Source organism: Saccostrea echinata, unplaced genomic scaffold (genome assembly GCF_033153115.1).
Source record: "Saccostrea echinata isolate AGI-Se365-2 ecotype Australia unplaced genomic scaffold, CSIRO_AGI_Sech_v1 ptg000054l, whole genome shotgun sequence".
NCBI lineage: Eukaryota > Metazoa > Mollusca > Bivalvia > Ostreida > Ostreidae > Saccostrea > Saccostrea echinata.
The window spans coordinates 53,988,495-54,014,834 of NW_026889803.1; the positions used below are offsets into that span (position 1 = coordinate 53,988,495).

General features: G+C 34.2%; 2 protein-coding genes across 2 annotated transcripts in view; one reads left to right on the forward strand and one right to left on the reverse strand.

Moving 5' to 3' along the window:
• The window catches only part of LOC133171763 (phosphoinositide 3-kinase regulatory subunit 4-like), a 29,160-nt gene extending 5,814 nt beyond the window's left edge, over positions 1 to 23,346 (forward strand). Inside the window, exons 3-35 of the mRNA XM_061306562.1 lie at positions 603 to 727; positions 1,139 to 1,197; positions 1,646 to 1,795; positions 1,937 to 2,038; positions 2,619 to 2,806; positions 3,037 to 3,163; positions 3,337 to 3,509; positions 4,015 to 4,135; positions 6,586 to 6,681; positions 7,271 to 7,365; positions 7,479 to 7,518; positions 7,706 to 7,788; positions 8,193 to 8,268; positions 8,618 to 8,765; positions 8,991 to 9,037; positions 9,169 to 9,270; positions 10,159 to 10,293; positions 10,588 to 10,725; positions 14,059 to 14,235; positions 14,362 to 14,418; positions 14,529 to 14,572; positions 14,712 to 14,855; positions 15,167 to 15,212; positions 16,337 to 16,580; positions 18,343 to 18,523; positions 18,784 to 18,923; positions 19,133 to 19,226; positions 19,306 to 19,397; positions 19,608 to 19,712; positions 19,965 to 20,090; positions 21,738 to 21,895; positions 22,178 to 22,353; positions 22,552 to 23,346. Coding sequence (XP_061162546.1) covers positions 603 to 727; positions 1,139 to 1,197; positions 1,646 to 1,795; positions 1,937 to 2,038; positions 2,619 to 2,806; positions 3,037 to 3,163; positions 3,337 to 3,509; positions 4,015 to 4,135; positions 6,586 to 6,681; positions 7,271 to 7,365; positions 7,479 to 7,518; positions 7,706 to 7,788; positions 8,193 to 8,268; positions 8,618 to 8,765; positions 8,991 to 9,037; positions 9,169 to 9,270; positions 10,159 to 10,293; positions 10,588 to 10,725; positions 14,059 to 14,235; positions 14,362 to 14,418; positions 14,529 to 14,572; positions 14,712 to 14,855; positions 15,167 to 15,212; positions 16,337 to 16,580; positions 18,343 to 18,523; positions 18,784 to 18,923; positions 19,133 to 19,226; positions 19,306 to 19,397; positions 19,608 to 19,712; positions 19,965 to 20,090; positions 21,738 to 21,895; positions 22,178 to 22,353; positions 22,552 to 22,753 — 3,991 coding nt within the window. The 3' untranslated portion in view covers positions 22,754 to 23,346. The remainder of the gene's footprint in view (positions 1 to 602; positions 728 to 1,138; positions 1,198 to 1,645; positions 1,796 to 1,936; positions 2,039 to 2,618; positions 2,807 to 3,036; positions 3,164 to 3,336; positions 3,510 to 4,014; positions 4,136 to 6,585; positions 6,682 to 7,270; positions 7,366 to 7,478; positions 7,519 to 7,705; positions 7,789 to 8,192; positions 8,269 to 8,617; positions 8,766 to 8,990; positions 9,038 to 9,168; positions 9,271 to 10,158; positions 10,294 to 10,587; positions 10,726 to 14,058; positions 14,236 to 14,361; positions 14,419 to 14,528; positions 14,573 to 14,711; positions 14,856 to 15,166; positions 15,213 to 16,336; positions 16,581 to 18,342; positions 18,524 to 18,783; positions 18,924 to 19,132; positions 19,227 to 19,305; positions 19,398 to 19,607; positions 19,713 to 19,964; positions 20,091 to 21,737; positions 21,896 to 22,177; positions 22,354 to 22,551) is intronic.
• A 519-nt stretch (positions 23,347 to 23,865) lies between these two features.
• LOC133205756 (uncharacterized) overlaps positions 23,866 to 26,340 on the reverse strand; it is a 44,771-nt gene continuing 42,296 nt past the window's right edge. Inside the window, exon 15 of the mRNA XM_061341627.1 lies at positions 23,866 to 26,296. Within this exon, the coding sequence (XP_061197611.1) occupies positions 24,930 to 26,296 (1,367 nt within the window). The 3' untranslated portion in view covers positions 23,866 to 24,929. The remainder of the gene's footprint in view (positions 26,297 to 26,340) is intronic.

The following is a 26,340-nucleotide window of genomic DNA, read 5'->3' on the forward strand; positions in this document are numbered from 1 at the left end:
TTCAATTGTATTTGTATTCTTCCTATATAAAAAAAATGTACTTTTTAGTTTTACATACTTATTATTACGTCAAAAACACATCACAGGAAGAACTTAATTGATAATGCAAAGCTTATCCTAAGTAAAAATACTGTCTAGATGTATTTTGATGTCTGGCTCAGTTTGCTGTTTAAATTTGAAAAAAAAACTATTAAATGCACTGTCTTCCCATTTCCAAAATTCAGTGGAGAATACCAAGTTGCACACATAAAACATTTTTTTTTATTGGAAGCACTTCACTTTATATTTTAAATTCTTCTGTCCTGACAGTTCATCAAACTTTGACCTTTAACCTCTATATTAGGAGTTCAGTGCCAGCAGGGGTTTTTCTTCTGCAATGATTGAAATAAAAAAGATTTTTTTAACCTTTAATGCATATATAAAGTTTTTAATACCAAAAGTACTATATAGAAGTTCAATTCACAGATGTATAATTTCACTTATTTTTTTTTTCTTTGATCACTTAATTGTATATGCTTGAATTCATATAAATGACTTAAATTAATTGTGTAAATTTTTCACTGCAACCCAACATACATGTAATTTATACGTTTCTTTTTCAGTTTGGGAAGTACAAGATTTTTTAAGGTAGCCCGTGCTCGAACAAAAGAGGGGCTTGCTGTGGTGAAGGTCTTTGTTATACATGATCCTTCTCTTCCATTGACTTCTCACAGGAACAAACTAGAGGGTAAAATTCATCACAGTCATCTTAGCATGAGTGTAGATTAATAGCAAAAGAAAAATTCAACTTTGAGTTCATTTTGGAGAAGCTGTTTCTGTTTGTCATTTCATTTCATCCAAAGAAAATTTAAGTAATGCAGAGGGGGATTTATTTTTCTTTTAATTCAGTGAAATGTTCCCTTTGAAAATTAATTACTGGATAATTATAACATTTTCTGTACAAAGACAGGAAAATGTTGAAAACAAATTGTTAAAAATTTTAAATGAAATGTTTTACATACGTAAGTTATATAAAGAGCTAATAAACATGATGGTACATTGTATATGACTTATAGAAGCTTTAATTTTATTACTCCCCATCCACCTTTATTACAAAACCAATTTCTTCCTTTTCGTGTATTAATTCTTTTTCTAATAGATATTCACATCAGACTACAAGGAAGCACATCTAACTGTCTACCATTCCAAAAGGCCATTGTAAGTGATTCCACTGACTTTAGCTTCATGTGAAATCAGATGTTCATGTTGTAAATAGTACTCAACAAATAAAAACTGAAGAAGAGAGCTGTAGTTTAACATTTTTTTTAATTTTGAAAATATTACTTTTGCTGAGAAAGAAATTTTGTATAGCTTATTGTAAATCAGTTATACATGTATACAGTATATGTTGCAAGCCTATTGTTGTAAGACTGTAACTCTGTTTTCTTACTACCAGTTGCAAGAACATTTTTATGGATAATTTTTAGGAAAAGCAAGTAAAGTTAAGTTATTAATTACCAATACATTGACAAAATTTACATTAAGTCAATTCTACAAGTTATATATAAATTAATATGTACAATGTTAGAAAAACAAATGTGACATTTAATATAGAAAATCTTTTGTAAACAGGAAAAGGATATTGATGAACAAGTTTCTATTTCAGCATTCGGACAAAGCGGCTTTGATTTTCCGACAGTATGTCAAAGACAGTCTGTATGACAGAATCAGCACTCGTCCATTCCTTAATAGAACAGAGAAAAAATGGCTGGCCTTTCAGCTTTTATGTGCCCTCAATCAGTGTCATAAAATCAAAGTGAGTCATTCTTAGTTCTAATTCTTTTTCATCACTTTAACATAGACATATCTTCAGTACATATTTCTGAATAATTTCTTTACAGAGATTGACTTAAGTGACTGCAAAAATAAATAAGAATTTCTCTTTTTTTTATGACAGGTTTGTCATGGTGATATAAAAGCAGAAAACGTAATGATTACCAGCTGGAATTGGTTACTCCTCACTGATTTTGCCAGCTTTAAACCCACATACCTGCCAGAGGTACAGAGAAATTACAGTAAACCTTCACCCCACCCCTCCCCTAGCAAAGTAAAATACATCTGTAGAAGTACATTTTCTGCATGGTATTAATTTGCATTATATATGAGGTCACAAAATTTATGCAAAAATTTTTCCCAGCATACTTAAAGTGCATTTAAGGGATATAGTAGCAATCTAAGAAATCTGCATAATCTTCTACCTGCTGATTGAACAGAAATTGTGATTCCACAGAATTATGACACCGTGTTTACAGTATCCTGTATTTTGAATGTGTTAATATAAATATACATCCAAGAGAGCTGCAAAGACTAATCTTCTTAGTAACCTTGCTATCTCGAACTCGATGGGGCCGAGAATAAACTTCGAGATATCTGAGAGTTCGAGATATTGAGGTAAAATACTGAAAGAAAAAGTACTTGGGACTTCCAAATCACTTTGACATATCCATGGTATTTGAGATATCCATGTTTTATATACCGAATTTCAACTGTACATGCATATGTAAATTTATTTTGATATTTTCCTCGTTGGACAATCCTTCTGATTTTTCTTACTTTTTTTTTTAATATTTTCTGTCTAGGATAATCCTTCAGATTTTTCCTACTTTTTTGACACATCAAGAAGAAGATGCTGTTATATTGCACCTGAACGATTTGTAGAAAGTGGACTAAAAAACCAAGAAGGTCAAGGTCAAACTATTGATTTGACATCTGGTAATGAGGTCAAATCAGGTGACCTCACTCCACCTATGGATATCTTCTCTGCAGGGTCAGTAAATATTCCATCCTTTACATATACCTTGTGGTTTCCTGTCTTTGTGATACTATGATTCTTTTTACCAAAACTTCTATAAAAGATATTTCCACCAAGGTTAAACGATACTGAATTACTTCCTGCATTACATTTGCAAGAGGAGTAGATCAAAGATAAAGTAATGGTACAAATTGCTGTAGAAATTCATTTTTTCTCAGCCGATATAAATGTCTTTGTGTTTTTAGGTGTGTTATATGTGAGTTATTCACTGAGGGCACCCCACCTTTTGACTTCTCCCAGCTGCTGGCTTATAGAAATGGAGAATACAGTCCTTGGAAAGTTCTAGAAAAAATTGATGATGACTACATTAGGGTGAGTCAAATACTTCTTCCTAATTCTTAACAGAGGTGCAAGGTCACTTTTCTGTTGTAACTTGTATATAGATGCTTAAAAAAAGATCAACACTTCGTTTATGAGACCTATGGGTATGTGATCTAGTGCATGGTGAGATTCTGAGTAAAATTAAAATTTCTATGACTTTAAAGGATTTGGTTCGTCACATGATCAAGAAGGACCCTTCCCATCGACTCTCAGCTGAGGAGTATATGATACAACAAAGGGGGAAAGCCTTCCCAGAGTATTTCTACACATTTCTCAAGATTTACCTCCAACAGTTTGTCTCTACCCCAGTCCTTCCCCCTGATGACAGAATTAGCAGGTATTTCTAGTAACACCCCCCCCCCCCCCCCCCCCCCCCCGCCATCTCAATCAAGCTTCATCCCTCTCCCAACTCAATCAAGTGACATTGACCTTAGATCTTGTACTGTAGGTTTTATGCACAAGCTGCATATTTTGTAGTTCTTTATCAAGTTTCTTTCCAAATCTTTTGAAGAAAATACGTGTGATTTTATATAATTTTCTTATCATGCTGGAAAAAAAACTTGTCATAATCACTTGTTATACATGTACCAGCACATTCTAAATAAAGTTTGGGTATTTTGTTGTTACCTTGGTCTGTCCGTCTGTCTGTCACACTTTCTTCTTCCTCAAACTACTCTTTTATTTTAAGCAGTAACCAATTGATCTTTTGGAATATGATAGGTGGTGTCTTGTAGATGTGCAATAAAGTTTTGGAATTTTTTTGGGGAAGGGATTCTCCTTATTTGCTTTTCATTTCATTAACATTGAAAAGAACCGAACAAGTAGATTTTTTATTTTCATAGGATAAAGAGGGATTTTCCAAGGATTGTAAAGAGTCTCTGTCCTCATGAGGAGCGATCTGAGGACAATATTGGTCTGGTCCTCATCATCTCACTCATTGGCTCAAGTTCCAGGAAACTTCATGTGAGATTTTGTAGATTTCTTGTAAATGTATTTACCTAGAAACATGTTTTTATGTGTTTAAAGAAATGGCTTGATTGGCAATTAATGTTTTGCTCTATCAGTATTTCATCTGCCTTTTATACTGTCTTGTCAGTTTGTTGAAGATTTTATGTAAGGCCAAAGTTTTTATTTTTTTTGGTTTACGATTTTCTGTCTCAAAAAAATGCATTGGGTGGTCGAAAAATAAAAATAAAAATAATTTAGGATTCAACAGTTTCATTTTAAAATACCAGCAATGTTTATTTTAATAAAAATAATACACGTCAATAGTACTTTTAAGTTTTATTGTCTAGATCACATAACTCTTTTTATTTAATTTTGATTCATTTCTAACTTTAGACTGAATGTCATTTTCATTTACATATACATGTAGTTCTGATTTTTGTTTGTCAATCAGTGCATGGTTCATGATGTTCAACTTCTTTTTGTGCTCTTCAGTGATAAGTGATGTGTTATAAACCTCGGTATGCCCACAAACTAAAAATAAGGATCCAAATTTAAATTAAATTTAGATTGAAGAAAAATACAATTTAACTGTTTAACAATATCAAAAGTAATTGACATTGAAATAAAGGTTATAATAATTTGATCATGCAGCTATCAAATTTAATGTTCAACCTGTGGCACAAAAGCCTAATAATTTCTCAATCAAGTCCTTCTTTAAATTTTTGTTATGTACCTGCACAGTAGGCAATGCTCATTATTTTCTTAGTAATTCAAAGGGCTTTGATCTCAATTGAGTATGAAATTTGCAAAGATTTGTATATTGAATTTACTTCTATAAATTAACAAATGTTTTATACACATTTGAACTTATCCAGTGAAATATGGGTCAGCGTTACTTCAACTAAGATGCATCTCTCAACACTAAATTGGTCTAACTATTATCCATGGATTTATCAGCCTATTTTGGGAAACACCATTTTTGGGGAATTGGGAATAAATTATCGGCTATTTGATGAAATTGGAAAAAATTTTAAAATGTTACTTAAATCCTGTATTCAGGGGTAATTCATTTAACATTTCAGCATGAACTCTAATTTGGGCAACCAAACGACAATTAAATATGATCCATCTTCATCATACAAGATCAATTATGAATAATAGACTAATGAAAGTAAATTGGACTTCAATGAGTGTAAAGCAGTTATACAACGTAGGGTTGTACATGTGTGTATGAGATTTCAATTTAGATCATATAGTATAGATCTGTTTCTGGAGATTATAAACCTCCTGCATAAATACTAAGTACATATTTTCTAAAAGTCCTCTTTTAATATGTATTAATGCATTGAAAATATATATTTCTATTTGAAATAATGCCCAAAGTCCTTACCATTCACTCAAAGATCAATTGAATAGGTGGAAATAACTTAATAAATCTATATAATTATACAATATCATCATTTTTAGAAAAACGGAGGAAGTTCGGATTAAAAGTTGGCGATGTTTTTACAGTGTTTTTAAACATGTGTTATGACTGTAGCTTTGCTAAATGAGTTAAATAGATGAAAATTACAGACAGTCTGACAATTTTACTTTGTGTTTTTTCAAGATAATTAAAAATAAAAGCATTGTTCACCAATTGGCAAAAAATACTGCCAAATTGGGAAAAACTGAACTCATTTTCAATTGGGCAATTGTACATGAGAAGGCACTGATAAATCCCTATTATCTATAGGTGTAACCGTGTCTGCTAGGTCGATCAGGGTTGGGCATACACTCTCCAATATTACGGTATGAATTTAGCCAATTGAGACATTGCAATTGGAGAAAGAGATCATGCATCCAAGATTTTATTCACTTTTCCATGCAGAAAAGTTCTTTAAGTGTATGTCATTGCTTTCAGCGAAGAATTACCTTGTTACACAGCTGTTACATGACAGAACCGCCATTTTTGGTCTGCACATGTGTTTATTTACGGTCACCTAAATGTTTGTAAAGGTCTCATATATTTATAAGCGCTTATTCGACTAAGATGCATTCTAAAATTTAAAACCCACCAGTTCAGCTGAGAAAAATCCGGAAAAATATGTCGGAAAAAGACATTATTTTTATTTTCATGATTGGTGAAAATTAGGGTCGGCGGAATCGTAAACCAAACGAAAAAAAAACTTTGGCCTAATTACATGCATTTCTAAATAAAATTTGATATGAATAAAAAAGATAAAATTTTAGAAATAAATGTTACAAATCAGATTCATAAAAAAATTCCCCCTACCTGGATATTTGTAATAGTACATTACAAAATTCACTTTTAGTGATGTAGAACAGAATAATTCACATATTTTAACTCGATAAACAGCACATGTATATGTCAAAACCAATACTTTTATGACTTGTGAAATCCAAGAACATTTGCTATACTCAACATTCAATACAATGTTATTTATGGAAATAATTGATTCCAGTTCTGTAACAGTAAGCTGATGGCCTTACAACTCCTATTGGATACATCAAAGCTTGTCACCACAGATATCATACTGGACAGAATCATCCCTTACATGGTAACTTTTACAGTCTGTTACAGTTGAACTTCGGTATCTCGAACACGGATATCTCGAATGCCATGGATATGTCGAAGTGATTGGAAAGTCCTAACCACAAATTTCTTAAGTATTTAACCCTCAATATCTTGAACCATCGGATATCTTGAAGTTTTTTCTCGGTCCCATCGAGGTAGAGATAACAAGGCTTGACTGTATTTATAAGTCTTGTCATAATGTCACATGTAGAAATTCACGCCATTGTGAAACCTTTCAACTCTGACATGCACTGGGACAAAAATTTTGTGTTGGAATAGAAAGGGTGTTGGGCTGGACAGTGTTATAAACATGGAAAATGGTAAAGTGGGAAAGAAAATAAAGATCAGAATTCACAGTAAAACAGATTGCATAGATGTTTTGCTGTATATACAGTGTATTTTGAGTTGAAGTTAGGTTTACAGGTCAAAGATTCGGAGAGCTTACATATATGGGTAAATAAGTGCCCACATTTTCCCTCAGAACAGAAGAGGTGCAGTCTCAGCTGAGACCTCTACTTGCTAGGAAGGGTTTCATTTATTACGGAATTTACATTATAGTTTATGTTTTATAGCTAAGTTTTGTCAATGACCAGTTTCCTCAAGTAAGAGCTGAGGTGATTCGAGTGGTCACTCAATGTCTGGTGGATGTGGACTCAATTCCAAGGAGGTCAGTATTAGTATTTCATTTAAAGATTGCATTCAGAGGTACTTTTATTATAAATTAAAGCATTATTTTTTAGTTTAATCCAAGAGTTAAGTACATGTACATTTTAATTACAGTGATGCCAATGTTTTCCCAGAGTATATTTTTCCAAACATAGTAAGTGCAAAATTACTTGCAGAGTATAGAATTTGGGCATATGTTATGTTATGTGATATATATTACATTTGCTTATTAATTGAATAATTAAAATACATACATGTACAGGTATGTGCCTTCCTTATAGCAGAGTTTGGTACATTGTCTTGGTTTTCTTGAGTTAAGTGATGTTTTATATTTATAACAGACACACCTTACACAAGATCCAGTAGTTATGGTCAGAGCTGCTTATGCAGAGAATATTGCAAAACTGGCAGAAACGGCTCTTAGGTAACTTCAAAATCCAGGGCTGGCTTTTATTTTCTGTATTCAATGAAAGTTCTTAAATTTTTAGATTCTGTGAAAAAAGAGTAAGTACAGTGAAACTTGTCTAGTTTGGATGTTGTGTAGTCCAAAATCTTGCTTAATACGATGTAAAAATTAATTCCTTTTTAGTAAATTTATTTGTTTAATACATGTATGTTGTCTAATCCAGAATGTTGTCTAATCCAGCCAATTTCTTTGGAACCAGTGGTGTCCAGATTAGACAAGTTTTACTGTACTTTACAGATTGAAAGTTTACTAGTGATTAAAAGTATATTGAAATACTTTTGATGTAGAGATTATGATAATTTATAATTGGTTGTAATATTGTGTTAATCCGCTCTATAGTACAAAGTAGATGTTATTTGTAGAGTGTTAGAGATGACCCAGAGGATTGATTTGGAGGAGAATGACAATGAGGAAGGTGGAGGTGGCCTTCTGTATCAGGTAAATCAGTCACAAAAAAACTTACACCCCAGATCAGCTGATCTCTAGACCAAGAAATAGATAGAGATTGCATTGTTATCCAATAAAGAATGTCTCTGTCAGTATTCTGTGCTATATGAATATTAAAAAAATGATATTCATTTTATTTTCAGATTGAAGAAGTAGAAGGAAAAAAATTTTAATTGAATGAAATACTTGTCAGTGAATAGAGATGTGACAAAAACTTGAATGCACAGAATAATTTACATGTACCTACCCCAAAAAAAAAAGAATTATATATATATATATATTTCCTTAATTACAGTAACATTGTATAAAATCAAGAAGCAAATTACTTTTTGTTATTCAGGCAAATTATGACATAGAGCTGCTTTCTCTACAAGAAACTATTCAACAGAAGGTTGTTACCCTGTTGAGTGACCCAGACAATAGTGTTAAACAAACCCTACTAGAGAATGGAATCACAAAGCTCTGTGTGTTTTTTGGCAGGCAGAAAGGTACTCTTTCTACAAAAATCAGATTTTCAAAATATTTTCCTCATAACAATGTGATCTTGTTCTCTAATCTTATGTACGGCTGTAAAGTTAAAACATGTATGAGTAATGAGAGTTGTTTTGAAGTTTTATCTCATTCTCCAGTCTGATATAAATTTCAGTTGAGATACAGTGTACCGGTAGTGTTTTGAAACTTTAGAAATGTCTATTTTTGTATTTACTTTTCAGCCAATGATGTACTTCTGTCCCACATGATTACTTTCCTCAATGACAAGGTTAGCTCACTCAGAACAGGTTTTGTTTAATGAATATTAAAACCATAAAGCCCTATGCAAAAATTAAGAAAATTTTCTCTTTTATGATCAAGATTTTTATTCTTTGGAATACCGATTCCATCCATTTTTAGACTGACTGGCACCTCCGTGGCTCCTTCTTTGACAACATTGTGGGCGTGGCAGCCTATGTAGGGTGGCAGAGCTGTTCTATACTAAAGCCACTTCTTGACCAAGTAAGGAAATCGTGATAATAATTAAAGACCATCTTCCAAAAATTATTATTATTTATGTTCATATTGAATGCTTATTTTTAATGTTGATTAAAAGTTGGATTTTTTGAAAGAAAATGCAGAAATGAGAGCAGTATTTTTTATTTTAAAGGAATTTCCTACAAATGGAGGAAACTTGAGTTTATGAAATATGTTTTCATTGCTTGATAAATATTCACAGTTTTAGTCAAAAAGACAATAGGCCAAAAAAACATTTCTAAGCAGCAAAATCACGTAACATAAAAACAAATGTGATCATTTTACTGTAATAGATTTATCAACTATTTTGTGAATGCTTTTGATTTATTTAAGAAATGAATTTAATTTTTGAAGACTCATGAGGTACATGAACTACGACGCTTCACGCCGGCATATTTCATGAAGCGCATTAGCGCTTCATGATAAATATGCTGACGTGAAGTGTTGTAGCTCATGTACCTCATAAATCTTTAAAAATTAAATTCATTTGTTATATTTACATTATTTTCTGATGAGTTACCACAAATTACACCATTCAACTGTCATTTTTCAAAGTAAAACAGTTTGCACTATAGTTTTACGTCAAGTAGGGTATTATGACGTCACAATGGAGATATTCTTGCTCATCCATGGTAGTTCATGAGAAAATGAACAGTATTCTAATTTTCAAAGAATCTAAAGGATAAATATCTGGAAATGTAAATGTACAGTCATGTTATCACAGTTCATACTTGTGATACATGTATTTTATGATAAGCTTACACAGATCAGTTTCCTTAAAACGTACTTTACTAATTGATTTTTGCTAAATACAGTGTCATGTATATGCACATGTACAACTGCACTATGTTAAAACTTCATTTTTTGTTTCAGGGCCTTAGTGACCCAGAAGAATTTGTTGTACACAAGACATTAGGTGCTCTTCAGGCTCTTACAGAATTAGGTCTCATTCAGAAATCCATGCTTCAGGAGTTCTTACATGAAGTGGTCCCTTTTCTGGCACACCCTGTAAGTAATATGTGAAAAAAGTCTCTCAAATTTTCAAAAAATATTTAGGATTTAGATGTTATATTTTTAATGTTTAATGTGATGAATGAACAAATAAAATCTGCTATTTGCTATCCTAAACATAAATATTCATATGTATCTATGCATAATTCATACATGTCATATATTGAACTGAAGTTTGTTATCGACTGCAAATTCTTTCATATAAAGATAACACATATCATGCCTTAATATCTTGGAACTTTAATTTTTTAAGAGAAATTTTGATATATACATGATGACACATTTACATAGGGAATCTGGATCCGTCAGGGAGCAGTAGGATTTATCTCAGCTCTGACGCGGACCTTTAACATCGCAGACATCCACTGTAAAGTCTTGCCTGCTCTACAACCATGTCTCAACAAACCAATTCTTCAAGTGGACAAAGAGGTCAGACATCTTTACTAAGGATTGATCGCTACCCTATTGCAATAGACTAATGTATGTATCCACACATTACAATTTTTTAAAACCAAAATAGGTCTCTGTAATACCTTAATGTCCACTTTGCTAAGCTGTGTTTTCAATCTCTTGTTCTTTGCTGAGGAAAATTAAGCGTAACTTGGTAGCTTTAGTTATGAAGTTGATGGGAGTCTCCTGCAGTGAGGTGAGGTAGGAGTCTACTGCTAGGTCCAAATTCCCCGCCAGCTCATGACAGATCCCAAGGATCTCCCAGGCTATATCTCTGGTGTGGTTTACGATATATTTCCCACTGTCACTGTGCACCAGGGTATGCAAATCTAGCAGAGACTGAGCACTCTGTGGACTGCTTAGTCTATGGTGACATAAAAAGACTAGAAATTTTTGGAAAACAAAGGGTGAGATCATTAAAGCTCTTCTCTCTCTTGTCTGTAAAAGCAGAGACAGCTCCACATCTAACTCTGAGAATTGTGTGAACAGTGGTATATAGATGTCAAATGCCATGCTTTCTTTCATTTTTACAGACATTGGCTTTCCTAACATTCTTTTGGAATAATCATTCATATTTCTGTATTCATTCCAATAGAAAATGTAGTCTTGATGTAGTGTTGTTTTTGTCTCTTTTAAGACATGGAGAGAATGTTCGAATTTACCATCTAGATATTGATAAAGTGCCAAATAAAGAGGATCACTGGCACATCCAAACTCTGCTGTCAGTTCGAGAAGTTGTTGTCCAACTTTTTTATGTTTTACATAAGTTTGTTTGTTCCTCTGACATTTTCTCTTACAATTGCAGCTGCAGTGCTCTATAAATGCTACATGATGATACAAATTCAGGGTGTGTCGTTTAATCAGAACTTGTTCTGTGAGGGACAGACTGCCTGTATCCATGTGTGCTTGATTGTAAAATGCCCTCCTGTCAAAATCAAGCTCTTGGTTTTGAAGTGCATTAATGGAAATCAAAATGTGTTGTAGAACAGCATCTTGGTCATATTCATTGAAATCAACCTCTTTTGAATCAGAAATAGGCTTTGTAGGATCAGCTATAGCCTTCCTGATTTTCTGTAGAGAAGAAGATTGCGCCAGACATTGCTCTCTAGAGCAGTAGAGACTGTACATTTGAGTAAAGAGTCTGTGTTGATCAGCTCCAACAATCCTAAATACAAACAGATTGTTTTGTGGAATGAAGAAATTTGGACAATACCCTGTGTATACCCAGTGTAGTAACAATTTAAAACATTTCCAGAAACAAAAGAAGAAATTGTCTTTTGACCAGTGAAATTCAGGGTCAGTTTGAATGGCCCAGAACATTGCAGTTTTCAGAAAATAAGAACACAGGAGTTTTTCATGTTCTTTGAAGTTTTTGTTTAACACTTCTTTTAGGAATACTTTCAGTAATGCATAACACAGAAATTGGCAATGGTTCATGGCATACACTAACTTCTGTTCAGCTTGAACAAATGACATGCGCCACTCCAAGTCAAGATCGGGGAGATTTTCTTCTCTAGACTGCTTACTACCAACAGGCACAAAATGACAGCCAGAAATTACAATACTTTTAAGGATATTATTTGCAGGCCATCCAAATTGCATACATCTTGCTATCCATTCATTTGCTTGTGGAGGCCATTTTCTGCCCACAAATCCAACTGCTCCATCAAATTCAAAGCCACCCACTGTATTGGTTTGACATGGGCCATGCTTGAAAACTTTTTGACCGAAGTAAAGTTTATCAGCATTCTCCAGGTACTTTTGACTACTGAGATAAGTTTTAGAATCCCTTAGTAAACAGGATTGTTTAGTAATAGTATTGTTAGAGGGGTGTATATTCAACAGACACAGATGAACTGTTCCAGGAATGTCCCTCTGATACTCCATAAGAATCACTGTCTCTGATTTAGGATTGTAATTATGTGCATCTGTGGGGTTCCAAATAACATGGTGGTTTGTTGGATAGTACAAGATATCTACATCAGAGCCCCCTATACGTAGCCCCTCCCTATGACTGCCAGCACTTCTCCTGTGACATGCCACACAGGACAACTTATTGTACAGATAGTCACATACATCGACCTCTGTTCTTCTCATGTCTATCTCCTCCTCACAGCCCACTAACTCAAGCATTCTGTTGTACAAAGGAACAGAAAGGAAACTGCTGTCCATCTTGGCACTGAAATGATAAAGTACAGATAGATTTCACTTAATGTGCATATTATGCATATAAACTGAAAGTAAAAGAAGAAAAAAAGCTTTATCACCATACAAAGTGCAGTGAAATTTGTAACTTGACTGGTAATTTGATATAATATATGATACAATCATTTAAAATTAATTTACTGTAAAAAACACTATATGGGGCATTTACTTAGTAAATGTCTTACCTGTGGAGTATCAAAAAGAAACAGGAAGTAATTATATTCAGGGCCATGTGCCAAATAATAAATATTCATAATTTAAATGGTGGGAAATTTGAAAAGTGATTTTCCTACATTTTTTCATTTTTTAACGAACAAAATTGTACGTATGTAATAACTACACTTTATTTATCCAAATACAACATAAGATAAGTGAAAGTTCCACATTTATTTACAATACTACTAAAAACATTCTACAATATTTGCCTTGAGGGCTCATGCAGCTTATACAAAGATACACACAGTCAATTTCCCAGCATCAGAACCAAATTCTAGTTACATAACTGTAAACAGTTGTATACTCTGAGAATCCTGAAGGTAACTTGCCTATTGAACACATGCTCACTAGCACCTGTATGATGATGGCTAAGGGCAAGAAATGCTTGCCTATATATGAGGCATGTTCACATGCACCTGAATAGATTAGGAATAGAGTACACAACTGGAGAGTCTTAATCTTGATAAGAAATGCTCACCAAAGATAGACCACATGCACCCACTCATACAACAAGCACCTGATCTCATTGCTGAGCGATTAACTTCCCATAGCTGGGAGAAAGTAATGAGATATATATAAGTATATCATTACGTAATTGCCAAAACATACTCATGAACCCTTTTATGTCTAGAACAATCAATAATTGGAAGGTGGAAGGGGTTGGTGGTGGTTATTGAACTGGAAAAAGTAAACAAAAACACTGCAGGCACGCTAACTTTGGCTAATAAATGATTCCTGATTGGTTAATTTTAATCACTTAGTTTACATGAGGTTCATTGGTGGTACTCTACTTTATACAGATTAATGATATGAATTTGGAAAATAAACACTGATTATAAACATATTCAATATTTTATTTATCCAAATACAACATAAGATAAGTACTTTCAGATTTTTCTGCTAAATGCCCTCCAAAACCCAATCCCCCGCCCTGTCTTTGACTACATCCTGAGGGTCAGCCAGCCTGACCGAGTGTTTGATATTCTGAGGGAGAGGCAGTATATGAGGTCCATCATCAGGCAGGGACATCGCATCATCTACCCAGAGTTAGACGAGACAATGTCACAGGTGATTCAGTCAAGTATTCATTAAAAGAACAGTTCGCATAAAAAAAAGCAATACAAAATTCTCTTCACCTCCTTGTTTACTCAGGGCTCGTATGTCTAATTTTATACTAGAGGAATCATTTTATAGGTTTTTAAAAAGCTGACTTCCTTTGGTATGGATGAATCACATGAAGACAAACTTCTTGTAAGTACAGTGTATTAATAATTGTCTTTCATATGATAAGGCTCATATGTTAAATGCCTTATCTGGAGTGTGACACTCAGTTTCTGACATTGATCTGCATTTGTTTTCAGGCTATGAAAGATTATGTAATGAAATTACACAGATCTAGAGCAGGGTAAGCAAGCTCTCAACATCATCTCAGTAAAATTAGTAATCAAACTGCTCATTTATCTTTCTAATCCAATTTCAGGGAAGCTTTCTTGCATGAATATTAGTTTGAATTTTAATATAGTAATTCACAATTTTCTTTTCAGTTCGGTGGAGACTCAACAAGAGGCTGGGGATTCCCATGGTAGATTTTGTATCGTGGGCCCTGGTAAAGTGATTACCAGGAGACATGCTGAATTGCTGAAACAGAAAGATCCAAAACAACTGGGAGTGGATCTAAGTGCCTCCAGGTTTGTCTATTGTAAATACTAGTGACTGTAAACTGTATGTAGTTCTATATCTCTTCAATGTTGCGAAATAAAAGATTTTGCTTTTGTAAGAATGTACCAGTAGTGCAAAAATCAATTGTATGGAAAAATGGGGGGTGGGGGTGGTGGTTGTGAAGTGCAATTGAAGTCAAGACATGTGCAGTAGAATTGATAAGTACATGTATACATGGCTTTGTTATGCAATGAAAACAATATTGGAAGATATTTTTAGTGCTTCAAAAAAAATGAATGTTGATATTCGTTAATATCAGAGATATTTTTCTGTTTTTCAGTCGTTCTTCTAAGAAAACAAATTCAAAGGACCAATCTGTAAACATGGTAAGTAACTGTGTATTGTGACTCTACATTTGTCATTACAGAATTTAAATAATTTAAAGGCATTATTTATATTAACATTATTGATAAAATTTTTCATTTAAATTTTATAAATGGGATCTGAAAATCAGTGTTATATTCATTTCCAGCTTTTGAAATTTTGGGCTTTAAGTAACTCCAGATACTGTTATGTCTGTAAACTTTGTATAATGGAGGTTTCCAGGTATTCGTGTAATGGTTACAGATCATTACCGCTACATTTTCAAAATTGTCATTACCGCTAAATACTCATTACCACTACAAAAAAGGTTACATTACCACTACATTTAAAAGTACATGTATACATTACTGCTACATTGCCTCCTTCGTTAGTCAGCGGTTTATGCATGTACAGATTGATTTAAAGTACAACATATACATGCATAAGACCTTTCCCCCCTGCTCACCACGGGGAGGTGAAAGTAAGACTTTGAGCAGGATGTTTTTTTTCCCAATTTTTTTATTTAAAATCTATTTTATTTAATAAAAGATTTTAGAAAGTTTTAAAACGAGCATTGTCATGGATAAAACACACAATCTTTACTGCTGCTTTTGCAATTTTTTTCCACGCATCTCCACGCTTCGGAGTTTTTGAAAGTCTTATTTATACAAAATTTATATCCATCAATGACTAATCCAGGATTGCCACAATTTGTCACAATCTTCTTAATAGTAGCCATGACTTCAACTGACGCAAATAATTGTATTTCGACTACAGACTGAAGGAATTATCCTGATTAGAACTCAGATCAAAATTGTGTGTCACTACATTGTGAGTGAATTATATTGAATAGAACTCATATTTCGTGCCATTGCTGGCAGATTCGATATGTAGTGGTAATGAGTTGTAATTGGCCATAGTTTTATCGATCACCTGAAATTTCGAAGAAATGTAGCGGTAATGAGTTGAAATTTTTGCAATGTAGCGGTAATGTTGACCTCCCTGTGTAATTATGTGACACTATCATATTCCTGCTCAGTAGTGAAACTGATGAGAAGATGTATTGGTTTCTTTTAAAGCATTACAAAGGAATCTTAAAGGAAAAAAAAACAGCATAAATATAAAGGCTGTTGTATGAATATTTCAGAACTCAGAGTGGAAAAGTATGTTTGGTTCAAGTGAGTCAGATTCATCATCAAGTAGTTTGTCTCCAAAAGCAAGGACCCTTCAGAAAACTGCTGAGAGCTTGGAGAGGAAATTGAACACTTCACAGACCCTGAGTCAGACATCTTCATCATCTGGAAGCTTTGTAACAATGTCACAAAGTCAGGTGTCATCTGAGGGGTCAGTTAGATCCCTGACAGAGAAAGGCACAGAGAAAAACCCCATCAGTAAGACCCTCCCTGTATTAGTATCTGAATTGTTTGAATATTTCTGTCATTTATTGACAAACATATGATATACATGTAGATAATTACATTGTATGTTTTTAATGCTAAAATACTCTTACTTTTTGAAACTTTTAATTCTAAAAAGTGCAATGTTAAAATGATTTTTATACTAATTTATCATGTTTAGCTCACCTGAGCCGAAGGCTCAAGTGAGCTTTTCTCATCGAAATTTGTCCGTTGTCTGTCGTCGTCGTTGTTGTTGTTGTAAACTTTTCACATTTTCATCTTCTTCTCCAGAACTACTGGGCCAATTTCAACCAAACTTGGCACAGAGTATCCTTAGGGTAAGGGGATTCAAGTTTTTTCAAATGAAGGGCCATGCCCTCTTATAAGGGGAGATAATAAAGAATTAGTGAAAAATTAATAGCATCTTTTAAAAATCTTCTTCTCAAGAACCACAGGGCCAGGAAAGATGAAACTCATGTGAAAGCATCCTCAGGTAGTGTAGATTCAGGTTTGTTCAAATCATGACCCCAGGGGGTAGGGTGGGGCCACAATGGAGGATCAAAGTTTTACATAGAAATATATAAGAAAAACCTTTAAAAATCTTTTTCTCAAAAAAAGCAAAGCCATGATGAGTCATATTTATATTGAAGCATCCTCAGGTAGTGTAGATCCAAGTTTGTTCAAATCATGGCCCCTGGGGGGTAGGGTGGAGCCACATTGGAGGATCAAAATTTTACATAGAAATATAAAGGAAAAAAATCTTTAAAAATCTTCTTCTCAAGAACAGCAGAGCCATGATGAGTCATATTTATATGGAAGCATCCTCAGGTAGTGTAGATTCAAGTTTGTTCAAATCATGACCTCCGGGGGTAGGGCGGGGCCACTATGGAGGATCAGATTTTTACATAGAAATATATAGGAAAATATCTACTTCTGAAGAACTGCAATAAATAGAAATATATAGGAAAATATCTACTTCTGAAGAACTGCAAAGCCATTTTTAGTCATTTTGATATGGAAGCATCCTCAGGTAGTGTAGATTCAAGTTTGATAAAATGTTGACCCTGGGGATAGGGTCGGGCCACAATGAGGGATCAAAAATTTTACACAGGAACTTATAGGAAAATATCTTCTTCTCAAGAACTGAAAATTGTGTTTAGTCATTTTGATATGATAGCATCCTAAGGTAGTGTAAATTCAATTTTGTTCAAATAATGACCCCCAAGTTGGGTGGGGCCCAATGGGGGGTAGAAAGTTTTACATAAGAAGTAAGAACATGTTGAAAAATTATTTCTTCTCAAGAACAGAAAAGCTATGTTTAGTCATATTGATTTGGAAGCATCCTCAGGTAGTGTAGATTCAAGTTTGTTCAAATCATGACCCCTGAGGTAGGGAGGAGCCACAATGGGGGATCAAATTTTTACAAAATAATATATGGGGAAAATTTTTTAAAATCTTCTCAAGTACAACAAAGCCATTTTGTTATATTGACATGGAAGCATCATCAGGTAGTTTAAAATTCAAGCTCTCTCTCTCTCCCTCCCCCCCCCCCCCCTCCCCCCAGGAATCTTTTCAATACTGAACTGATTTGTGCTTTTGCCTAGCCAATGTGCTCAGGTGAGTGATGTGGCCCATGGGCCTCTTGTTGAAAAATTTAATATTTTTCCATGGATTCACAGACAATGTTTCATTTATCAGGTTTGTGCTTTTTAGCACTGGAACTTTAATGATTAATTTTGATGAACATGCATTACAGCAAGATATCATCCCTGTAAGATAGCCCTGAGAAACGTTGTTCACAAGAAGCGAGAGTTGTACACCGCCGAGTCCAAAGACTTACTGGAGATAGCCTGGGAGAGGAGACCACCACCTAGTAACTGGAAACCCAAGGGATTACTGGTGGCCCACCTCCAGGAGCACAGAGCTGCAGTCAACAGGTAGGGAGGTGGCATAGAAATTACTGCTTAATGATCTTCATAAAAAAATGTGTGCATCACCAAGGGGAATAACTCCGCTTAGTACTAAACTCATCTTCTCTGTATAATACTATCCAGCCATCAATAACCTGAAATTGAAGCTCATTTGCCAAATTATATGTTATTATATAAATAAATAAAGTATTTCAAGTCCAGATATTCAAGTCCAAGGGTAACTATTCCCTGAGTATTCATTAGTAAAATGTGTTATCTACTTGCAGGATTCAAGTTTCTCAGGACCATGCATTCTTTGCCACAGCCTCCAACGATGGAACAGTCAAATTATGGGAGTCTGAAAAACTGGAGGGAAACAGTGTTGCTAACCACTCTAAACAGACCCTGAAGAATACTTCTGTACCTGGTAAGATAACTCTTTATTATGATATTTTACGCCATTAATATTTTGTTAACTTCTTCTATAAACATCCAATTTCACTGGACATTCTTTAAATGATTTAAAAAAAAAAAGTTTTTATTTTGGAAGGAGGAATAATTCTGAGTTCTTTTTTTGTTTCATTTTTACCAGAATTAAGAAACATATAAGTACTGAGTATTGCTTTGTTTTATTAGGAGAGAAAGTAAAAGGTTTAGTTTTCTGTGAAGCTCCAGGACCAGCTCTTTCTCTGGCCACATTCACAGACATGGGGGCAATCCACGTCTACAAGTCAGTAGTGTTTTTTTTATAATATTATTGTAAGACACAAAATAATTGGTTCTATGATTGATTTTCTTTGTTTTTACAGGATCGAGACTGGGAAGGCCACTTGGAACAAAGCTCTTAATGTAGACAAATCCGACTATGGAAATATTGTAGACCTCACATACTTTGATACAGGTACCTCATTATACAAATATCATATCTATATTTATTTAGATATATTATGAAATTGGCAATTTTATATACAGTGTATAGGGAAAAAGAACTAAGATAATAGGAGATTAGAATAAAAATGTTAAATGTTGTCCATTAGTTCCTTTATTAAGATATGATGCAATGAAAGGATGACTTGTGTATTAGTTATTAAAGTGTTCTGTTCTGTTACAGGAGCCCAGTCTGTGTTATCGTATGCCACAGTCAATGGGTTCCTAGTGGGCCATGATCTTCGCTCTAACAAGGAGGTATGGAAGCTCAGAAATGACCCAAAATCAGGTAAAAAGCAATCAAGTCTTACATGGGGCAGAAAGCTGATAAAAGGAAGTAACTTTTGCTTTGAGAAAAATTATCAATGTAATCATTCCAGTAAATTAGGTTAAGATTTTGAAAGATAAAGTCATATCTGAAATGTTAATGTTTGAACCAGATCACAGTTATGTTGATATTAAACTTAATCATTATACCAGATTTTAACATGTTTATGCACTAGAAAGTAGCTGCTTTCCTTCTAAGGGTAAACTTTTGTAGGCTTGATCACCTCTTTTGCTGTACACCATTCCCAGTGTTGGTTGGCTGTGGGGACCAGTAGTGGGACACATGTCTGTTGGGACATGAGATTTCAGCTTCCTATCAACTCAATAGTCCATCCCACAGGTATGGATGGCAGGGATGGGCACGATTACTGAAAAATGTAATCGATTAATAATCGATTACTTAGAGGAATTTTGTGTAATTGATTATTAATCGATTACACTCATTTTTGTCCTGTAATCGATTGTAATCGATTACTTTGGAAGATGTAATCGATTAATAATCGATTACTCCCAAGTTTTTATCCCTTTGAATATCAAAGCAATATTTAAATGGTAATGTTGATGATATCCACTGAAGTTAGAATGTGTTCCTGCAGTTTCAGTGCAGATTCTTTTAAGGTTTTATTCTGGCTAACATTCTCACTAAATGCCCAAATGAGGGATTCTGTACGATGAAAAGTGGAGACATGATTCCTACAATAAAATATGTCAAGGAATTAATTATTCCTCTCAACCTTGGATCTGAACCTCCATATTCAGATTTGACTTGTTGCAAAAATTATTTATTGTAAAATAATTTTATTGTGAATAACTTCATTAGAAGTATTTGGGCTGCCCGTATGTTGACAGTACACATTAAACATTCTTGTGTCTTCTTTAAAAAAAATAAGTAAATTAGAACTCTTAGTAATAAACATGTAAATCAAATGTGTCTTTAAGTAATTAAACTAATAGCACAATTTCATTCTGTATTGAAATAAGTGTTTTTAGAGCTATTAATTGTTTTAATAATATTGTTTGTCTTCAATAGAACTATGAATAATAAAAGTTAAAACTAGGTAGTTCACAGTTTACACCTCATTATCTGCAAGTCAGGGATGTCTCAGTCAATTAATTAGCCAAGATTAGCAAACACAGTGACACTTACCCCCTCTCTTACAGACACTTATAACCCCTCACTGATACAAAAGAAACCTTACAATTTTGAATGAAAACATGAGAATGATTTTGCGAATTTTAAAGTTACTAAAACAACAAGTTTGAAGTTGTTTAAACATTTTCAGATATGAATAAGTATTTCCATCTTCTTATTTTCGAGTACAATGTACTTTATTTACCAAATCATTTATATTTAATACAGCACTTAAATCTGTTTTTGCTATTTATAATTTTCTATTACAACCACAAAGTTTTTCAATATTTGAAATATGAAGGACATGCAGCAAGAGGACTATGGGTCAAATGTAAAATGCATACAGAAAATCTACATGTATATATTTTATTAATAAATAGTTGAAATACACTTCTGAATTATTTAATACTAGACCAGTAGGTCTATAATGCAAATTTTATTGAGAACATTATTAAACTTATGATAATAAAAGTTAGGTAATCCAAACATTACACTAGGTTGTTTATATTTGATATTTGTGTGTGAATGACAGGAAATAATTCTCCAAAATAACATCCATTTACGCATAAAATAATCGAAAGTAATCGAAAAAGTAATTATAATTACATTGAAAATTTTAGCTGTAATCGATTAAATTACGATTACAAGTAATTGAAAATCTCTTCGATTACAGATTACTGTCGATTACTTGAAAAAAAGTAATCATTACAATCGATTACGATCACTCGATTACGATAACCCCATCCCTGATGGATGGATGTGTCTTTCATTATTTTTGAAAAAAAAAACTGCCTTTCATTATCACTAAATTTCAGTGGCATAATGATTTATTGATAACTATTTTGCTATGGTCAGGTGCTCGAGTAAGGAGATTGATCATGCACCCCCAGGAACAGTCTTGGTTGATCTCAGCCACCCAGGGAAATAATGAGGTGTCCATTTGGGATGTAGAAACAGGGGCCAGACAAAAAGCCCTGTGGGCAAGTCCAACACCCACACTTAGTCTTAATCAGGTCAGTATTAATGGGTCAATATCAGTGTATTTTTTGAACTGGTCACATGAAAACCTATAAGAAACCTTTAATATCAAATTAAGTAGAATAGTCTGGCTTTAGAGTCAAGAGGGAAAGTATCCTATTTTTCTACTTTGTGTCATTATCCCACTTTTACCATCCTGGTATTATATCTCAGTTTTCCTTTCATCAGATTTTTTTCTGAGAGCAGAACCATGGATTTGGATTGGATGTTTTCCTCTTGAAGGACCTTTTTTTCTATTGTGCATGACTATTTTGTAGGCTAGTCACCATTCTGTGTATGGGTTACATATTGCTGTGACAGACACCAATGTGTTCATGCTGACTGGTGGGTCAGACATGAGAGCTCGATTCTGGGACATTTCCTATCCTGCCAACTCTTTTATCCTGGCAGGGGCGGCCAGTGACCCTGTACAACAGACAGGGGTGAACTACAGGTTTGTTGGGTTTTTTTCTATACGATCCTGTCATGTATTTTGATTGCAAGATTTCAAATGTCTTAAAACTGGCAATCAGCATTTCTTTTTTCCCCATTTTTGTAAATTTCACATCCTTTTGTTTAAAAAGATTGTGCTTTAACAAAGCTTCTTCAACTAAACATATTAAAAATTTTCATCTTTTTCTTGAAAAATTAGAGCAAGACTTGTAGACGGGGTGGAAGTAATTCAGGAATTCTACACAAAGAAACCAGTAACTAGTGAAGATAATCCTCGGAGGGGCCCGGAGGCCCCACCACAGGGGCATCGTGATATCATTAGTGACATTAACCTATGTCAGACCTCTCAGTGTCTGGTGATCACTGGCTCCAGGGACGGAGTCGTCAAAGTGTGGAAGTGATCCAACATTGAACAATGTGCTCTTTATTCCGCAGTACCTAATCTGTGATTCTCTAAACAACATGTGAGTTGTAAGAGAGGACTGTGGACCTGTTAATCAAAACTTAAAGACAATGATTATGAAAACTAGTCCTTTTATTGTGATAATTTATCATAGAAGGAAAAACTACACATTAAGTTGGCCATACTGGCAAGATTGTGCAATACTTGTTACATAAAGAAATACATGTACATGTATTTTTATTGCTTCAATTTATTGATTGTTTATACATATGATATGCATGTGTGAACATGTATATACTGAAAAAAAATTGTACTTTTCAAGACATTCTTAAGTTTTATGCAGATTTTTGATTCAAACTTCAGCTTCTCTCTGTCTGTGAATTTCAAAATGCTACTTTTCCAAGTTTTCAAGATACGTAATTCTGATTACTGTAAAACTCATTTGGGATATGCAGGAAAATTGTTAACAATTTCTTGTAAAATTTTATGGCTATAACAAATTCTGATATAGTGCATTTACGGATTTAGCAAATTGATTGTGTCCAGAACTCCAGATGAAGTTAAAAGTAATGAAATTTACATTTTTTATAACGATTGTTTTTGTTTTTTTTTCCCAAGAAAAGTGCTGAGTAAAGGTCTAAATTTGAAGCCCTTCACTGGTATATGGTGAGGTCTCTATATGAGTGAAAAATTTTCAAATGGGACATAAAACTACATACAGGCAATCAAGTGGAGATTACTTCCAAGATTTGTCAAGTGTTCTTACTTTTCACTGGCAATTCATATGCAGAGAAACAATATAAATACACATACACCAACCTATTTCAAGTTCATGCCAGTAGAGCTACAGTCTCATCACAGACTTATGGTTCATTACCTACAAGCTCTGTAGTATGAAGATATCCTTTAAGAAGAAGTTGATTAACATACAGAGAACTAGCTGCAGAGGCATAGCTAATGTCTGAAAGAAATTGGATAGACGACCTGTACATTCATCACAATTTTTTCAGACCAGTGAGCTACAGATCTTCAGTTAATAAGATAATTAAATCAGTTATTAATTCTGTGTTTCCAATGTTGAAAAGAACAATAATGATTGAGAGAAATGAATGTGTTATAATAATAATTTATTAAAAATTTATGTAAGGCATAACAGAAAGAAAGGTATACTGCTAATATACCACATTCAGCACAAAGACACAACTCATCCAATCTTAATGTGGCAACAAAAAAAAATCTCCGTTTCTCCAGTGATGCACTGAAGTCACAGTCAAACTCGGACAGCTTATTGTTATAAATGCAGTGTTCAGTCATAAATGAAGCATCTTTAGTTTAGATATATCACATAGGTATCACAGATGTTTAATAAAACTGTATAAATATGATATACTCTACAAGTAAATAAAATCTTGTTATCTCCATCATATTTGGCACAATAAAATAATAATGAAAACAGCTGTAGGGCACTCAAATGTGTCCTAATATGACATCAATTTCTGTAAGATTTAGGACTAATGATCAAAATTAGGAATAGAAAAACAACTGTAAACCACCATTTTTTTTCAATTGTGAACCTTGAAAGTTAAAACAAGCGTAGTATTGACAAAGACCGGTCAAGGTGTTCCTGCTACATGTATCAAGAGAATTTAAAAAGTTTGACTACATCTAACTCTTGGGGGGGGGGGGGGAACCTATGAAGAAAAGATCATGAAAAAAGACAAAGAAAACTTTATGAAGGTAGGGAGAGAAAAATATTAAAATAATTAAACTTGTAATATTTAACATGTTTAAGTTAAACTACTGGGATTTAAATGGCTTTTTTGAGTATCTGTAATTAAACACTAATGTTGATAATAAATATTAGTGAAAAGATAGTCTTGTTCTTTAAGAAAAATGATAAAGCTAGCAGATGAGGTGATTCATTTTCTACAGCTAATCTGAATATCCCTGCTCTTTGTAAATACATGCATAAAAAAAATTAAAAGTGCTGCACTTAAGCTTGTGTGGGTACATTTCAAGTAATTAAAGTAAGCTCTTTAAAATCCCTAGGTACCCTGTGTTATAATATCACAGATACTTTGTATGCATTGACTGTTGTGATAGACTAGGTTGTTTCCCTTGTTTTATTCTCTCACTAGATGTCACCCCCAGCTGTACTTGGAATAGCGTAGTAGTCAATTCCCCCTGTCCGGTTTGTCCCTGTCCCTGCTTCGTCGGACTGCAGACCTTGCTTCATTTCTTCCCATGAATCCACTTCTAGAGCTTGTTAGAGTCAGTGTTGCTATTGTTTTAGGGCCAGGTTCTGATATTGTAACGGAGGGAACAGTCATTAGTTTGGCACTGTTGGAGCTTGGATGTGAATTTGCAGTAGATAACGCATTAGATCCTGTCACATTAAGAGATCTAGTAGTGGCTGTGTTGAGATACACAGCAGAACCTTGAGTTTTTCCTAATGAGCTAGTGAGATTATAAGGATTTGAACTCAAGCCTCCAGGCATCGAAAGTTTACCACTGGTTTCTTTGGATGAGCGAAGAGATTGAGAGTTTGAATTATGGCGAGCACTTTTATTTCCATTGTTTGTAATAAGAGGAAAATTTGATACATTTTTTGTTGGTATGAGGTTTGTGCTGGTAGTGCTAGTCATTATAACGTAAGGGTGTGCTGGTTTTGGTGTGATTTCAGTTGGTCCTGGTTTTGAGGTGGTTGCTGAAGAGTTGGTGTCACCAGGACTAGGTTTTGTGATGGAGCTCACAGTAGAGGTAGCAGGTACAGAAGTGATGTTAACAGACAACCGGCCTACAAATGGTTTTGCTTTGCTGGTAGAAGTGGTTGTAGTGGTCTTGGTGGTAGAACTGACTACAGCGTCAGCAGCACTTGACTTTTCTTCAGACATTGTTGTCTTTTGTTTTTCAGGAGGAGAAAGGTTCAGTACAACACCTTCTGAGCTCTTGGCTACAGATTGTGCCTTTTCCTTCAGGTTACTGTCCTCCTTTTTCAGTTTTTCATCTTCTTCTGTTTGTTTCTCATCACCATGGATCATTCTCAATGTTGCTGACTCATCCAGTTTATGAGAGGTCTGGCCTAAGAGATTCCCAGCCTCTGCCAGCAGGGTAGAGGAAGAAAATGATACCATATCTGATAGCTTGGCATTGGGGTTAGACACCCTGTGAACATCCATAACAACTGGTTGCTTTTTAACAGTGGAGTCTTTTTCTTTTTCACTGTTTTTGTCAGTGGATGACTTTTCAGTAGCTAGTGCTGGCTTAGGAGTGGAGACAACCGGTGGAGCAGACACAACTGGAGTACTGGTTGTGCTCAACCGGTGGAGAGATCGTGGTGCAGTTGGAACAGCAGTGTTTGGAATGGAAGCACGCTTTTCTTGTGGTGTGTTGTCTTTTGTTGGTGATACACTGCGGCTAGGCCTGGAAGGCATATTGTATGGCCGAGAACCACAGTAAAGTATAGAAAAATTCCTTAATGAATTCAAAGGCAGTAGTTGCTGGTTTTTGCGTGTTTTTTCAAAGCATTCAATGGTCACATCTATAAAACAAATGAAAAATAGATTCATTGTTGATTAATTTGAT